Source organism: Pongo abelii, chromosome 1, assembly GCF_028885655.2.
Source record: "Pongo abelii isolate AG06213 chromosome 1, NHGRI_mPonAbe1-v2.0_pri, whole genome shotgun sequence".
Taxonomy (NCBI): Eukaryota; Metazoa; Chordata; class Mammalia; order Primates; family Hominidae; genus Pongo; species Pongo abelii.
This window is the reverse complement of record NC_071985.2, coordinates 34,268,389-34,286,729: the sequence shown is the minus strand read 5'-3', so window position 1 is coordinate 34,286,729 and position 18,341 is coordinate 34,268,389. Positions and strand designations below refer to the sequence as shown.

Here is an 18,341-nt window from a genome sequence, read left to right as displayed (position 1 = left end):
TCACCAGGAGAATGTTTGGGGGAGCTCTAATTAAGCCCTTTGTGTTGAAAAACTGCTGAGTCACCTTTTTAGTGCCATGGGGAGTAATCACTCTATGAGGGATGCCTCCTCCAAGACACAGATTCAGCTTTAGAGTTCTGTATAATGGTGGCTAAAGAAATATTTGAAAAGTGAAGCAGAGAATATTCAGAGAAGGGTTCTCTCATTCTTCCTCTCTTAGGTCTCTCTTCTGTTGTCTGTCATAGAGATAATAAAATGAAGTGCAGATATACCACGAGGGACTTGTCTCCATTTTGTGGTCAGTGAAAGGTAGATTGGCTATCCTAACATCTAGAATTCTCTTTGGATTTTGGGCCATTTTATAGTTGATGTAAATAGACTTCCTGAGGATATTCTTTGACAGATTTTCTGAAGATGATCCATAGTGGCCTCCAGGGTAAATCTGAGTCACTGATTGATGTAAATTTGGGGTTCTCATTTCTTATGCTCTTTTAACTTACGTGGGGTAGATCAAATTAAGTCCTCTTGACAGCTAGGATTTTATTATTAAAACAGTAAAGCCTATTTCTAGCAATGCCACAGTGAGGATAAAAATAAAACCAAAGTTGCATCTTTTATTTATTTTTTCCCTGATCCTTCCTGGAGGTAGGTTACTTCTTATGAATATGACTCTAAAGACATTTGCCACCTTAGAGGTAGGTTACTTCTTATGAATGTGACTGTAAAGACATTTGTCATCTTATGCAAAACAAACAAACAAACAAAAAAGAATTGGATGAAATAGGATAACTCAGATGCCTGCTGTACCCCAGGCCACATAGTTATTGACCTGGAGAAGACAATAAAGGACAGTGTTGGATCTTAGCAGAACTCTGAGATAATCAGCAAACCCATGTCAAAATAGTGCACCCTGCTGACTTGGCAAGTCCTTCAAGTTTTTGGTACTTAGTTTATTGATGTTAGAATAGAGGATGGGTTAGAGGTTGTTGAGTTCTAGAGTTCTATTCTTGGATCGTGTAGAGAAATGGTTCACCCTCCCAAGTAGGTCAGTTGAACATTTCCTACCTTCTTAAACTTTGGGATGGCCTTTTTCTTCTTTAAATTACCTTCATGCAAGCGTTCTAGGCCTTTATCTTGCTTGCTGTGATGAATTATTTGTGCATGTTGCTCTGCTATAGAACATTAAAAGGCATTAGTGGATAAGAGCAGATAAGAGACAAATGAGTTAAGTGCAGAGACTCCTTACAACAAAGCCCATGGTCCTGTCAGACTTTCCTAGGTGTCAGGGTGCCGGTCATGGCAGATTCTTCATCTTGACTCTAGGAGTCCTCCTGTACTCCAGGGCTCTCAACTTCTCTTTGTCCTCTGCGCAGAGCATATAGGAACTTCTGGATTCTTTACAACTTGTGGAGGTTTCTGAAGCTGTGTTCCATTGAGGAGACACTGGGTGGACAAGAATTTTACTTGCATCTTCTCTAATTCCTTCTTTCCCCTACCAGGATCTACTGGGGACAGAAGGGGGACGGTTATAGGGCTTTTTCTACTACCTAAAATAGAAAAGTACATTTTTAAAAAAGAATATCCTAAAAAGAATGTAATAGAATTGGGGAGCGTTTTAAAGGATTATTATCTTATTTACTATCCTATGGTTTTATTTCCCTTCATGTGTTCTTTTCTAGCACTATTTGCATTTTTGTTTTTTTCCTGATACTATAACTAGTGCATAAAAGTTTGAGGAACATAATATTTACATACTCATACTCTTAAAGTGTTTCCCTACAAATAACTTATTAATTGCAAAGGAAAAGAAAAGCAACTTTTCAGTAGTGAAACCTTATGGACCTACCTTAGCCAAGTTCTCAAAGTCAGTATCATCATTAGTGGACAAGCTAATATCATATACCCAGATATGATGCACTGAGAAGGGTGTGGTATTTCAGCCCCAAATGCATAACTTAAACCCATTTGTGAGAAAGTATCAGACAGATTCAAATCGAGGAATATTTTACAAAATAACTGTCCTCCATTCTTCAAAAACATAAAAATCACAAAAGATGAAAGAAGGTTTATGAACTACGCTGGGAGATTAAAGGAGACTAAACAGATATGCCAGTTAAATACAATGTATAATCTTGAATTAATAAGACAGTTGGAAGAATTTGAATGTGGACTGTAAGTTAAATGATAATACTGTATTAGTGTTAATTTTCCTGAATTTGATTATTGTACTTTGGTTACTTAAGAGAAAGCCCTGTTTTTCTTAAGAAATAACACAGTAGAGAACTAAGGGATAAAATGGCATGATGTCTACAGCTTACTATAAAATGGTTCAGAAAAAAGAAATGTCTGGATGTGGAAAGAGTGAGAAAGCAAAGTGGGAAAATATTAACATGTACAGGAAGCATATACAGGAGTTCTGTGTACAATTATAACTTTTCTGTGAGTTAAAGATATTTTGAAAATAAAAGGTAAAACAGAGAAGAAAGAAAACAGGCTCCAGGAGCACAGGTTTATTGTACGGCTTCTCCTTCCGCTGCTCCACGGAAATGACCACTTCTGACGTCATTCATACCCAATTTGTTGCTAAATCATTAGACATTCTTCAGTGATGATCTTATTCAACCTTTCAAAAATAGCTGGTAATGTTCATCATTCTCTTCTTTTTTAGCTTGCTCTTCCTGTGACTTTCCTAACAATTCACTTCCCTTTATCCTTTTATAACCAGTCTCTTTGAGGGCCCTCTTTGCCATCTCTACACTTTAAGTGTTGGTGTTTTTTGGAATGTTGTCCTAGGCTGTCTTTTCTTCTGAGTCTGTGCATTCCTCCTGGGTGTTTAATCTCCCCCATAATTTGTAGATCTAGTTCAGGTTGCTCTTGGGTTTCAGACTTATACATGCCATATTCTGTGGCTCTCTCCTTTGATTATTCCTCTGGGCATATCAAAATCAACCTACTCCAAATTTGTTATCTTTCTCACCTTCCTTGATCCTACCCTGGTTTCCCCCAGACCTGGTCATTTTTCACTGTGTCTGTCTCAGAGAAATGTTGCCAAGATCATCCATTACTCATATTGGAACCTGGACTTGACACTTCTTTATTCTTGCCTCTCTATAAACATCTTCCTCTTTACAGCCAGAATAAACATGTAACAGGATCCATCTAAAAGTCTCGCATTGGTCATTCAGCCTACATGATGGAGCCCAGACTATTGAGCATGGATATGATTCTTCATTATGTAGCTTTAGCTTTCTTTTCTTCCTTTATCTGCTGTCACTCTCACACACTCTCTTTTCTAACCATCTGAAATTCTTTCAGTTTCTCAAAGATGCTGGATTACGTTTTGATTTTTCCTCTAACACCTTACATGTATTGTTTATCAGCCTTATCATGAACCCTCCTTATTTCTGCTACCTGGGAAACTTTTTTTTATGGGGCTTGCTCTTTCTCCCTCTCTCTCTTTTTTTTTTTTTTTTAAGTATACTTTAAGTTCTGGGATACGTGTGCAGAACATGAAGGTTTGTTACATAGGTATACATGTGCCATGGTGGTTTGCTGCAGCCATCAACCAGTCATCTACATTAGGTGTTTCTCCTAATGCTATCCCTCCCCTAGCCCCTTAGCTCCCCAGCCCCCGACAGGCCCCAGTGTGTGATGGTCCCCTCCCTGTGTCCATGTGTTCTCACTGTTCAGCTTCCACTTATGAGTGAGAACATGTGGTGTTTGATTTTCTGTTCCTGTGTTGCTTGCTGAGAATGATGGTTTCTAGCTTCTTCCATATCCCTGCAAAGGACAAGAACTCATCCTTTTTTACGGCTGCATAGTATTCCATGGTGTATATGTGCCACATTTTCTTAATCCAGTTTGTCATTGATGGGCATTTGGATTGGTTCCAAGTCTTTGCTATTGTGAATAGTGCTACAATAAACATACATGAGCATGTGTCTTTATCATAGAATGATTTATAATCCTTTGGGCATATAACCACTAATGGGATTGCTGGGTCAAATGGTATTTCTGGTTCTAGATCCTAAGGAATCGCCACATTGTCTTCCACGATAGTTGAACTAATTTACAGTCCCAACAAGAGTGTAACAGCATTCCTATTTCTCCACAGCCTCTCCAGCATCTGTTGTTTCCTGACTTTTTAATGATCGCCATTCAACTGACATGACATGGTATCTCATTGTGGTTTTGATTTGCATTTCTCTAATGAACAGTGATGATGAGCTTTCTTTTATATGTTCATTGGCTACATAAATGTCTTCTTTTGAGAAGTGTATGTTCGTATCCTTTGCCCACTGTTTGATGGGGTTGTTTTTTTCTTGTAAATTTGTTTAAGTTCCCTGTAGATTCTGGATATTAGCCCTTTGTCAGATGGATAGATTGCAAAAATTTTCTCCCATTCTGTATGTTGCCTGTTCACTCTGATGGTAGTTTCTTTTGCTGTGCAGAAGCTCTTTAGTTTAATTAAATCCCATTTGTCAATTTTGACTTCTGTTGCCATTGCTTTTGGTGTTTTAGTCATGAAATCTTTGCCCATGCCTATGTCCTGAACGGTATTGCCTAGGTTTTCTTCTAGGGTTTTTATGGTTTTTGGTCTTACGTTTAAGTCTTTAATCTATCTTCAGTTAATTTTTGTATAAGGTGTAAAGAAGGGGTCCAGTTTCAGTTTTCTGCATATAGCTAGCCAGTTTTCCCAACATCATTTATTAAATAGGGAATCCTTTCCCCATTTCTTGTTTTTGTCAGGTTTGTCAAAGATCAGATGGTTGTAGATGTGTGGCATTATTTCTGAGGCCTCTGTTCTGTTCCATTGGTCTATATATATATCTGTTTTGGTACCAGTACCATGCTCTTTTGGTTACTATAGCCTTGTAGTATAGTTTGAAGCCAGGTAGCATGATAACTCCAGCTTTGTTTTTTTTGATTAGGATCCTCTTGGCTATACAGGTTCCTTTTTGGTTTCATATGAAATTTAAAATAGATTTTTCTAATTCTGTGAAGAAAGTCAATGGTAGCTTGATGGGGATAGCATTGAATCTATAAATTACTTTGGCCAGTATGGCCATTTTCACAATATTGATTCTTCCTATCCATGAGCATGGAATGTTTTTCCATTTGTTTGTGTCCTCTTTTATTTCCTTGAGCAGTGGTTTGTAGTTCTCCTTGAAGAGGTCTTTCACGTCCATTGTAAGTTGTATTCCTAGATATTTTAGTCTCTTTGTAGCAATTGTGAATGGGCGTTCACTCACGATTTGGCTCTCTGTCTATTGTTGGTGTATGCTTGTGATTTTTGCATATTGATTTTATAACCTGAGACTTTGCTGAAGTTGCTTATCAACTTAAGGAGATTTTGGGCTGAGACGATGGAGTTTTCTAAATATACAATCACGTGATCTGCAAGCAGAGACAATTTGACTTCCTCTCTTCCTATTTGAATACCCTTTATTTCTTTCTCTTGCCTGATTGCCCTGGCCAGAACTTCCAACACTATGTAGAATAGTAGTGGTGAGAGAGGGCATCCTTGTCTTCTGCCGGTTTTCAAAGGGAGTGATTCCCACTTTTGCCCATTCGGTGTGATATTGGCTGTGGGTTTGTCATAAATAGCTCTTATTATTTTGAGATATGTTACATCAGTACCCAGTTTATTGAGAGTTTTTAGCATGAAGGGGAGTTGAATTTTATTGAAGGCCTTTTCTGCATCTATTGAAATAATCATGTGGTTTTTGTCATTGTTTCTGTTTATGTGATGCATTATGTTTATTGATTTGTGTATGTTGAACCAGTCTTGCATCCCAGGGATGACGCCGACTTGATCATGGTGGATAAGCTTTTTGATGTGCTGCTGGATTCAATTTGTCAGTATTTTATTGAGGATTTTTGCATCGATGTTCATCAGGGATATTGGCCTGAAATTTTTTTGTCGTTGTTGTGTCTCTGCCAGGTTTTGTATCAAGATGATGCTGGCCTCATAAAATGAGTTAGAGAAGAGTCCCTGTTTTTCTATTGTTTGGAATAGTTTCAGAAGGAATGTTAGCAGCTCCTCTTTGTACCTCTGGTAGAATTTGGCTGTGAATCTGTCTGGTCGTGGGCTTTTTTCAGTTGGTAGGCTATTAATTACTGCCTCAATTTCAGAACTTGTTATTGGTCTATTCAGGGATTCAAATTTTTCCTGGTTTAGTCTTGGGATGGTGTCTGTGTCCAGGAATTTATCTGTTTCTTCTAGATCTTCTAGTGTATTTGTGTAGAGGTGTTTATAGTATTCTCTGATGGTAGTTTGTATTTCTGTGGGATCAGTGGTGATATCCCCTTTATCATTTTTTATTGTGTCTATTTGATTCTTCTCTCTTTTCTTTTTTTATTAGTCTAGCTAGTGGTCTATTTTGTTAATCTTTTCAAACAACCAGCTCCTAGATTCATTGATGTTTTGAAGAGTTTTTCGTGTCTCTATCTCCCTCAGTTCTGCTCTGATCTTAGTTATTTCTTGTCTTCTGCTAGCTTTTGAATTTGTGTGCTTTTGCTTCTCTAGTTATTTTAATTGTGATGTTAGGGTGTCGATTTTAGTTCTTTCCCACTTTCTCCTGTGGGCATTTAGTGCTATAAATTTCCCTCTATACACTGCTTTAGCTGTGTCCCAGAGATTCTGGTACGTTGTGTCTTTGTTCTCATTGGTTTCAAAGAACTTATTTATTTCTGGCTTAATTTCATTATTTACGCTACCTGAGTAACTTCTACTCAGATTCAAATCACAGCTTCAGGGTCACTTATCGTGTGCAGCATGTCTCATTCTCTTACATCCTGTGCATCAGGAACATTCTGTACTTTCTGTGGCACACACTTATCACACGTTTGTATCAGTCTCTTGCAGGTGTCCTCACTGGATTGTCAACTTGAGAGATCAGGTCTGTCTACTTCATAGCTGCAGCCCTAGTGCTTAGCAGAGTGCCTGGCAAATAGTAGATGCTTAATAAAAAATTTTGAATGTATGAATGAGTAATTGTAATCCATGGCAAAAGCAGATATTAGAGAACCTTACTCTTATTATGCATGTACATTTGCCCAGTGATTCATAACAACTTTGTATTATAAGGAATCCCAGAAGACCATCAGTCCGAAGTATTAAACACTGCAAGTGATTATCTGGCTTTTGTCTGACTCTTATAGTCATTTACTCTATTTTGGCTGCAGTTACTTTAGCATGAGCTTGCTTTCCATAGCTTGCACCAATTGCTTTTGTTCTTTGCCTTGAAGCATCAGAATAGGTCTGTTTCCTTTTCCATGTTTTAATCATTCACATAGTTGGAATCAGCTAGCCTGCATCTTTCTACTCTCAGCCTTCTTTTCTTCAGCACAAACACCTACAATTCCTTCAACTTTTATATGTGAAAAGTTGCCTTAGCATAGAGCATGCTATTTTGCCATTGTCTCTTATAAATGGCATCCATAATTTGACAAAACATTCAGAACATAGTGGAAGAACAATGTGTAATCATGACTGCATTAACCTGGCTATTAAATAGTTTGCATACTGGTGAGGCTAAATACACTGATCCTCTAACCTTTGCTTCTACAAATATTATTATTAATAGTGATTATAAGAATTATTATCATACCTAACATATATTGAGCACATATAGTATAAAAGAGTAAGCACTTTTCACATAGTACTTTATTTGGTACTTAAAACTCAATGAAGTATGTAGTAACAATATGCCTTTTTAACAGATGGGGAAATAATTTGCCCAGGTCACATAACTAAGGAATGATGGTTCCAGGAATGGCTATAATATACTGCTAAACTGTTACTAGGTTTTGTCTTGACTGAGGTCTTTCAATCAGTTAATTTTAGTACTTAAAACCAATGAAGTATGTCATAACAATACGCCCTGTTAACAGATGAGGAAATAATTTGCCCAAGGTCACATAACTAAGGAATGATGGTTCCAGGAATGGCTATAATATACTGCTAAACTCTTGCTAGGTTTTCTCTTGACTGATATCTTTCAATCAGTTAATTTTAGGCTCTAACGTAAAATGGTTTTAAACAAACTGATGTGTGATTACCTTATTGTAAACCTGTGGAATTTTTGTTAGATAATCGATATCTAACATCTTAAAAGATTTCAGTAAATTCAGAGATTGAATTCCTTGTTTATGTAAACATGCAGTTACCTCACATCACCAAAAGTTGCATTGAGATGACAGAGACATAGAAAAATAATTATTGAAAATTTCCATAGTATGCTCGAGGGCAGGGAAAGCATTGTGACTGACACAACAGGAGTGGATTTGGGGATGTTATGAGTCATATAGATGCAGAAGGACCATGAACTCTTTTTGAGTTGAGGAGCCCACATCCCCCATAGAAGCAAAACAGAGGATTCAAACAATGAAAATTTCCAAGAGAACTTAATAAAGTCACCAAAATTAAAAGCAGAAGTGGGTCCAAGGGCAGTCAGCCTATAAATTAGTTCAAGTTCTGTGGAACTACTAATCCTAACTTTTTGGTAGCTGCCTCCAGTTTTTGCCTCCAGAATCAAGCTGTGTTTTCCAAACAGAGCTGTGTTACAGATATTCCCAGAGCAGGCAGCAGCCCTGAGAAACAGTAAGGCAGCTGTACACTGGTGGCTGCTTTGAGAATTGGGAGAACCTGTCCCCAGAAATCCTGTACAACGCACTCCTACATGAAAGTCCAGACTCCAGTCTCCCCTTCTTCACCAGCACTACTTCAGCCAGGGCTCCTTGAACCAGAATCTTCCATATACCACCAGAAAAATCATGATTCTCACTAAGGCTAGAAAATAAATTTCTACTAAAATACTAACCAATCTAGTATCATATTTTGCTTACAAGTATGAGGATATGACCAGGAATTCTCAACTACTCGTAGAAATTGTCCTAAGTAAAGAAAGTGTAGGATTTCTCTCAAGGAATTGAGTTACTACATGGTTCAACACTGAAAAAGAAATTAATATAATTATTATTTTCATGGCATAAGAACAGGCTAATGGAAAAAAAAGTCAAAGTTCTTGAACCTTAGATACATTGAAAACAAATCCCTCAGTAGATGAGTTGACTAGCAATGAACACAGAATTGACTAACTGTTTGAGTAGCAGGAAGAGAAAGATGGAAATATTGTAGGGAAAAATATGTGGGTTAAAGTGACTAAATATTAGGTCACCCTCACTCCATGTTCTTTTTGTATCAGACAAATAGAACATTCATATTCTTTTCAAATAACAATGAAATAAATACAAAAATTGACCATAATAAAGCCACAAGGAAAATCTCAATGGATTCCCACAAGTAAAAATCACACGGCCCATAATCTTTGACTACAATAGTCATTAAACTGGAAAGTAACAACAACAACAAAAAACCAATCCCAAAATATCTGCTCACATTTTTGAGTACGAGATAACTAAAATCAAAGTTCCATATTAATTTAATATGAAGGACAATAAGAGGTTTGCTGATCAAAAGAGGTACTCTATGTACTTCTAGAAGTGTATTTTTTAACCCAAGCATATATGTGTAGACAGTGCTTCTGCTGTTAAAATAAATGAAGTTGAGCTACTTGAATAGTAACAAGTAGATATTCTTGCACAAAACTGGAAAGGCTTCAAGATCTTTAAAACTTTAAAGAAGTTTAATAATTTTAAGTTTTTAGATATTGCTTTTGGTAAATATTGAATAAAAATATTTTAAAGTTGCTACTAAACTTTAATCTTTAAATAACTTAAGCATATCTGAATACTCTCAAATTAAGGCAATATAGTCTTCTCAGTGTGTTCTGAATGATCATGAAAGCTTAATAGTCAACAGGATTATCAGCAATAGAGAGATAGAAGTAAGTTTAATGTGCCAAAAGCAGTTGCAACTAAAGCCAACATTGAAAAATGGGGTATAATTAAGCCAAAGAGCTTCTTCATAGCAAAAGAAACTATCATCAGAGTGAACAGGCAACCTACAGAATGGAAGAAAATTTTTGCAATCTACCCATCTGACAAGTCTAATATCCAGAATCTACAAGGAACTTAAACACATTTACAAGAAAAAAAAAAACATCAAAAACTGGGCAAAAGATATGAACAGACACTTCTCAAAAGAAGACATTTATGTGGCCAAAAAACATATGAAAAAAAGCTTAACATCACTGATCGTTAGAGAAATACAGATCAAAAGCACAATGAGATACCAACTCATGCTAGTCAGAATGGCGATTATTAAAAAGTAAAGAAACAACAGAGGCTGTGGAGAAATAGGAACGCTTTTATACTGTTGGTGGAAATGTAAATTAGTTCAACCTTTGTGGAAGACAGTGTGGTGATTCCTCAAGGATGTAGAACCAGAAATACCATTAGACCAGCAGTCCCATTACTGGGTATATGCCCAAAGGATTATAAATCATTCTACTATAAAGACACTTGCACACATATGTTTATTGCAGCACTATTTACAATATCAAAGTCATGGAACCAACCTAAATCCCCATCAATGATAGACTGGATAAGGAAAATGTGCTACATATACACCATGGAATACTATGCAGCCATAAAAAGGAATGAGATCATGTCCTTTGCAGGGACATGGATGAAGCTGGAAGCCATCTTCCTCAGCAAACTAACACAGGAACAGAAAACCAAACACCACATGTTCTCGCTCATAAGTGGGAGTTGAACAGTGAGAACACATGGACATAGGGAGGGGAACAACACACACCGGGACCAGTAAGGGGTGGTGAGAAGGGGAGGGAGAGCATTAGGACAAATAGCTAATGTATGCAGGGCTTAAAACCTAGATGATGGGTTGAGAGGTGCAGCAAACCATCATGGCACACGTATACCTAGATAACAAACCTACACGTTCTGCAATTGTATCCCAGAACTTAAAGTAAAAAAAGAAAGAAAAAAGAAATAAGTTTAATGAAAATATTATTTTGAAAAAATAATAATGATAATGAAAACATTATTGCATGTGTTGTCACCTCAGTTTTCATCATCTCACAGTTTAATTGGAATATTAACTATACTTTGTATATTTTTGAAATATTTGCTCATAAGAATATCTTATATTAGAACATATTACAATAGTATGTAATACAAATGTATTCTTAACTAGTCAAAATCAATTATTGATATCTTGCAATTTTTTGGAGTTTCTGAATCAATCTTGAGTTCATATGTTTTAAACAACTATTATTCATTTATAAACAATGTAATTTTTTTTAAGGATTTGGAAACATCTCACCACGCACAGAAGGTGGCAAAATATTCTGCATCATCTATGCCTTACTGGGAATTCCCCTCTTTGGTTTTCTCTTGGCTGGAGTTGGAGATCAACTAGGCACCATATTTGGAAAAGGAATTGCCAAAGTGGAAGATACGTTTATTGTGAGTATGATAGATATTTAACTACGTATATTTATTGTTTGATTTTTTAAAAAATTATATCTTTTCTGTCACCTCAGATACAATTAGACATTCAATTATTAGGGCTTCCATAACAATTTACATGCATCTCTATTGGCATGTAACTCACTATATTTTAATTATTTTTATACTTAATCTGAATGAATAAATTAATGCATGAGAAAAACTCAAAAGTATAAAAGAAAAAAGTAGGAATTCAAAAGTCTTAGATTCAAATTTCTTTTACTTTTTTTCTTTTTCTTTCTTTTTTCCTTTTTTTTTTTTGAGACAGAGTCTTGCTCTGTTGCCCAGGCTGCAGTGCAATGGTACAGTGGTGCAATCTTGGCTCACTGCAACCTCCACCTCCCAGGTTCAAGCAATTCTCGTGCCTCAGCCTCCTGAGTAGCTGGAAGTATAGGCACCTGCCACCATGCCTGGCTAATTTTGTATTTTTTAGTAGAGATGAGGTTTCACCATGTTGGCCAGGGTGGTCTTGAATTCCTGACCTCAAATGATCTGCCCATCTTGGGCTCCCAAAGTGCTGGGATTACAGGCTTGAGCCACCGTGCCCAGCCAGATTTAAATTTCATATGTAGTGTCTCCTAGCTATATTCTCTTAAACTAGTTATTATCCCATCAAACCTACATTTTCTTATTTGTATAACTTGAATAATGGTGCTATGGAGACATCACTCTGAGGGTAGGTGGCATTATAAATTTAACTTTAACATAAGTAGTAAATGACTGACTGTACTTTATTATTTTAAAATTTGTTTTGATACCCTTATAAAGCCCATTTGGGAAAGATGTAGTCTAAATAACAAACATAATAAAGGTGATCATATAACTTAATTCAGTAATGCCATTGATAGGAATGTATCTACACAATGTAATTTAGTAGAACCAAAGGTGTAGTATACATGGAGATCTTCAAGTTGTATTATAGTCAACAAAAAATGAAAATGCTTTTGTTAGAATTTTAAGTGAAAAATAAGAATACTATGATTATAAGCTTGAGTTCTTGGAAGAAAATTATGGAAAAAGTAACTGTTCTTGTTAGAGGGTGGGATTATAAAGGATTTGTTACTTCTAGCCCACTGTTGCAAATAAATTTTGTTCATTGTTTAGTAATGTTTTATACTTTCACACAAAGTTCAACAAAATATTTACATTTAACTCTACTAATGAAATAAAATATCGAGTATTGTTTTCTCAGTTTGGATTACAGTTCCAGTTTTAGCACTAGTCATGTTTCAGATTTAAGATCAAAGTTAGATCTCAAGCATTTTGTTCAACATTGTTGTTGAAATAGAATAACACAGTTATTCCAAAATTGGAGTTTTATTCTTTTTTTGTATTATGCTTTTATTTAAAATAATTATCTGTTTATATTAATCAAGAGGGCAGATTGACGGCATAAACATGGTAATGTTGAATTCTTCACTCATTCATTCAACAAATATTTGAGTGCCTCCTAGACGCTGGGTAATATTTTTATGTTGCATATACACCAGTGCATAAAAAAAGTTCCATGCCCTTATGGTGATGACATTCCAGTAATCATGGTTCAGTGTTTGGTACCAAGCACTATTCTACAATCTGTATAAACATGAGCTCATTTAACTCTCACAGGTAAGATGAGGATGGTTGACTAGAGAAATGTCTATGTACCCTTTCCATTCTGTGATTTCATAGGTCTTTAAAAATTCTCAAGCTCTAACATTCAGTGATTTTCATATGGTGTAGTTTGTTACCTATATTTTTTACAGTAAATAGGACAGATCCAGTCAGATTTAAAATATATGGTAACTAGCCTCAAATAGAAAGCTGGATATAAACTGTTGTATATATACCAACTTCATTTAATACATTACACTGTAGAGATTTTTTTACTGGAGAAGGAGTTTTAAAAAATGGGTATTCTGATGACAGCTATGGCCTAGGGGTATTGAAGACTTATCCTTACCTGCTGATCTTATAGCTTTGTTAGTTATGCAATTTAGTACCATAGAACAGAGAATTCACCTGGTTCATGTTGGAATCTAACTGTGGAGGTTAAGCTGTTAGTATTATGCTGTAATCAATTAAATTGATGATAGGAAAAAGTGATGGAAGTGACAGAAAAAAACTTTATGAAATTGATGTTTATCAATGAACAACTGTAAATACTTAATTCTTGTTTCAGTGTCTCCATTTTCATATGGTTCTGGATTGTATTTGGCCTGAAATCAGTTGTATGTATGACTATAGAATAGAAATATTTCAGAAGTACTCTAGGTAAACAAATAATGATGCAAATCTAAAATTGCATTCTCAGGGCAAATGTAATTTACCCTTTCAAAAGAATTTCACCTGTTGTAAAGCTATGTGAAGATAAAGTAGCATCATTATTAGCGTTGATTATTTATTGATGATACCTAATTTTCATAAGTAAAGACAATTAAAAACTAAGTATAAAAGAAAATAAAATAACATGCTTACTTGCTAATTTGCTCATAATAGTGTATAGGTTAACTTTGTGGGTATACAAGTAATTTCTCTCTCTCTCTCTTTGTCTCTCTCTCTCTCTCTCCCCATGTATATACATATATATATATACACACACCTTTCTGTCTCATCCCTAGAAGTGGAATGTTAGTCAGACCAAGATTCGCATCATCTCAACAATCATATTTATACTATTTGGCTGTGTACTCTTTGTGGCTCTGCCTGCGATCATATTCAAACACATAGAAGGCTGGAGTGCCCTGGACGCCATTTATTTTGTGGTTATCACTCTAACAACTATTGGATTTGGTGACTACGTTGCAGGTAAGCTTTTCCTGGCACCCATGTTACTCTTCTAACAGGGGTTTATTAGATAGATTTTTCACTTAGGTTTATAACGAAACAAAAGGGCTGTATGAGTTTTCTAGGGCTGCCATACCCAAGTACCATAAAGTGGGTGGCTTTAAACAAAGCAAATTCATTGTCTCACAGAAGTTGGAAATCAAAGTACCAGCAGGGCCATGATCCCTCTCAGACTCGGTAGAATTTTTCTTACCCTCTTCCTAATTTCTGGTAGAGGTCATCTGTCCTTGGCGATTCTTGGCTTGCAGCTGTATCACTCCCATCTCTACCTCCTTCAACACATGTTTTTCTTCTTGTGCCTCTCTGTCTCTGCAGCCAAATTCCCTTCTGCTTATAAGCATACCAGTCAAATTATATTATAGGCCCATCCTACCCAAGTATAACATAACCACATCTTAACTAATTACATTTACAAGAGCCTTCTATTATGATTTATTTATTTATTTATTTTTGAGATAGAGTCTTGCTCTGTCACCCAGGCTGGAGTGTGGTGGCACGATCTTGGCTCACTGCAACCTCTGCCTCCTGGGTTTGAGTGATTCTCCTGTCTCAGCATCCTGAGTAGCTGGGATTACAGGCGTGTGCCACCAGGCCCAGCTAATTGATGTATTTTTAGGAGAGATGGGGTTTCACCATGTTGATCAGGCTGGTCTTGAACTCCTGAACTTAGGTGCCTCGGCCTCTGAAAGTGCTGGGATTATAGGCACAAGCCACTATGCACGGCCTAAGAATCTTCTTACTATTGTTTTTTTAAATATATATATTTTCATTATACTTTAAGTTCTAGGGTACATGTGCACAACGTGCAGGTTGTTACATATGTATACATGTGCCATGTTGGTGAGCTGCACCCATTAACTTGTCATTTACATTAGGTATATCTCCTAATGCTATCCCTCCCCCCTCCCTCCACCCCACAACAGGCCCTGGTGTGTGATGTTCCCCTTCCTGTGTCCAGGTTTTCTCATTGTTCAATTCCTACCTATGAGTGAGAACATGCAGTGTTTGGTTTTTTGTCTTGTGATAGTTTGCTGAGAATGATGGTTTCCAGCTTCATCCATGTCCCTACAAAGGACATGAACTCACCCTCTTTTATGGCTGCGTAGTATTCCATGGTATATATGTGCCACATTTTCTTAATCCAGTCTATCATTGTTGGACATTTGGGTTGGTTCCAAGTCTTTGCTATTGTGAATAGTGCTGCAATAAACATAGGTGTGCATGTGTCTTTATAGCAGCATGATTTACAATCCTTTGGGTATATACCCAGTAATGGGATAGCTGGATCAAACGGTATGTCTAGTTCTAGATCCCTGAGGAATTGCCACACTGACTTCCACAATGGTTGAACTAGTTTACAGTCCCACCAACAGTGTAAAAGTGTTCCTATTTCTCCACATCCTCTTCAGCACCTGTTGTTTCCTGACTTTTTAATGATCACCATTCTAACTGGTGTGAGATGGTATCTCATTGTGGTTTTGATTTGCATTTCTCTGATGGCCAGTGATGATGAGCATTTTTTCATGTGTCTTTTGGCTGCATAAATGTCTTCTTTTGAGAAGTGTCTGTTCATATCCTTCGCCCACTTGTTGATGGGGTTGTTTGTTTTTTTTCTTGTAAATTTGTTGGAGTTCTTTGTAGATTCTGGATATTAGCCCTTTGTCAGATGAGTAGATTGCAAAAATTTTCTCCCATTCTGTAGGTTGCCTGTTCACTCTGATGGTAGTTTCTTTTGCTGTGCAGAAACTCTTGAGTTTAATTAGATCCCATTTGTCAATTTTGGCTTTTGTTGCCATTGCTTTTGGTGTTTTAGACATGATGTTCTTGCCCGTGCCTATGTCCTGAACGGTATTGCCTAGGTTTTCTTCTAGGGTTTTTACGGTTTTAGGTCTAACATTTAAGTCTTTAATCTATCTTGAATTAATTTTTGTATAAGGTGTAAGGAAGGGATCCAGTTTCAGCTTTCTACATATGGCTTGCCAGTTTTCCCAGCACCATTTGTTAAATAGGGAATCATTTCCACATTTCTTGTTTTTGTCAGGTTTGTCAAAGATCAGATAGTTGTAGATGTGTGGTATTATTTCTGAGGGCTCTGTTCCGTTCCATTGGTCTATATCTCTGTTTTGGTACCAGTACCATGCTGTTTTGGTTACTGTAGCCTTGTAGTATAGTTTGAAGTCAGGTAGCGTGATGCCTCCAGCTTTGTTCTTTTGGCTTAGGATTGACTTGGCAGTGTGGGCTCTTTTTTGGTTCCATATGAACTTTAAAGTAGTTTTTTCCGATTCTGTGAAGAAAGTCATTGGTAGCTTGATGGGGATGGCATTGAATCTATAAATTACCTTGGGCAGTATGGCCATTTTCACGACACTGATTATTCCTATCCATGAGCATGGAATGTTCTTCCATTTGTTTGCATCCTCTTTTATTTTGTTGAGCAGTGGTTTGTAGTTCTCCTTGAAGAGGTCCTTCACATCCCTTGTAAGTTGGATTCCTAGGTATTTTTTTCTCTTTGAAGCAATTGTGAATGGGAGTTCACTCATGATTTGGCTCTCTGTTTGTCTGTTATTGGTGTATAAGAATGCTTGTGATTTTTACACATTGATTTTGTATCCTGAGACTTTGCTGAAGGTGCTTATCAGCTTAAGGAGATTTTGGGCTGAGACGATGGGGTTTTCTAGATATGTAATCATGTCATCTGCAAACAGGGACAATTTGACTTCCTCTTTTCCTAATTGAATACCCTTTATTTCTTTCTTCTGCCTGATTGCCCTGGCCAGAACTTTCAACACTATGTTGAATAGGAGTGGTGAGAGAGGGCATCCTTGTCTTGTGCCAGTTTTCAAAGGAAATGCTTCCAGTTTTTGACCATTCAGTATGATATTGGCTGTGGGTTTGTCATAGATAGCTCTTATTATTTTGAGATACGTCTCATCAATACCTAATTTATTGAGAGTTTTTAGCATGAAGGGCTGTTTAATTTTGTCAAAGGCCTTTTCTGCATCTGTAGAGATAATCAGGTTACATACTGAGGTACTGGAGATTAGGACTTCAACATATCTTGGAGGACACAATTCAACCCATAACAGTGGCAAAGACAAATAGTGACTCCGTGACACTGGAGGTATACAGAAAGGTGGAGTTAAATATTTATTTTTATTTAATGAAGGGAGTATAATCACTGGTTGTTCAGAATTTTACATTTCCACTCTAATTTTTGATACCAAATATCTGCCTCTGATTTTTTTTGTCTTGTTTAGCACATATTTTGATGTTTTTCTTAAATTATTTCAACTTTTATTTTAGATATGGGGGTACAAGTGCACGTTTGTTACCTGGGTGTATTGTGCGATGTTGAGGTTTGGGGTAAGATTGATCCCATCACCCAGGTACTGAGCTTAGTACCCAATAGTTAGTTTTTCAACCCTTGCCCCCTTCCCTCCCTTCCCACTCTAGTGGTCCCCAGTGTCTGTTGTTGCCATCTTTATGTCCATGAGTACCCATTGTTTAGCTCCCACTTATAAGTGAGAACATAGGGTATTTGGTTTTCTGTTCTTGCATTAATTCACTTAGGATAATGGTCTCCAGCTGCATCCACATTGCTGCAAATGACATGGTTTTATTCTCCTTTATGACTGCAAAGTATTCTGTGGTGTGTATATACCACATTTTCTTTACCTAATCCACCACTGATGGACACTTGGATTGATTCCATGCCTTGGCTATTGTGAATAGTGCTGTGATAAACATATGTGTGTATGTGACTTTTTGTTAGAAAGATTTCTTTTCCTTTGCATATATAGCCAGTAATGGGATTCTGTGCTGAATGGTAGTTCTTCCTGTTGCTTTTCCACCCCTGCACCCCTGACAGACCCCAGTGTGTGTTGTTCCCCCAATGTGTCCATGTGTTTCATCGATCAGCTCATACTTGTTAGTGAGAATATGTGGTGTTTGGTTTTCTGTTCTTGTGTTAGTTTGCTGAGGATAATGGCTTCCAGCTCCAACCATGTCCCTGTAAAGGACATCATCCCATTCCTTTTTATGGCTTCATAGTACTCCATGGTATATATGCACCAGGTTTT

At 36.8% G+C, this 18,341-nt stretch overlaps 1 protein-coding gene across 3 annotated transcripts in view; it reads left to right on the top strand.

Moving 5' to 3' along the window:
• KCNK2 (potassium two pore domain channel subfamily K member 2) overlaps nucleotides 1-18,341 on the top strand; it is a 160,648-nt gene that overhangs the window by 81,998 nt on the left and 60,309 nt on the right. For all 3 annotated transcript variants that reach the window (XM_054520442.2, XM_054520439.1, XM_054520436.1), the window contains exons 4-5: nucleotides 11,234-11,394; nucleotides 14,037-14,223. In XM_054520442.2, the coding sequence (XP_054376417.1) occupies nucleotides 11,234-11,394; nucleotides 14,037-14,223 (348 nt within the window). The remainder of the gene's footprint in view (nucleotides 1-11,233; nucleotides 11,395-14,036; nucleotides 14,224-18,341) is intronic.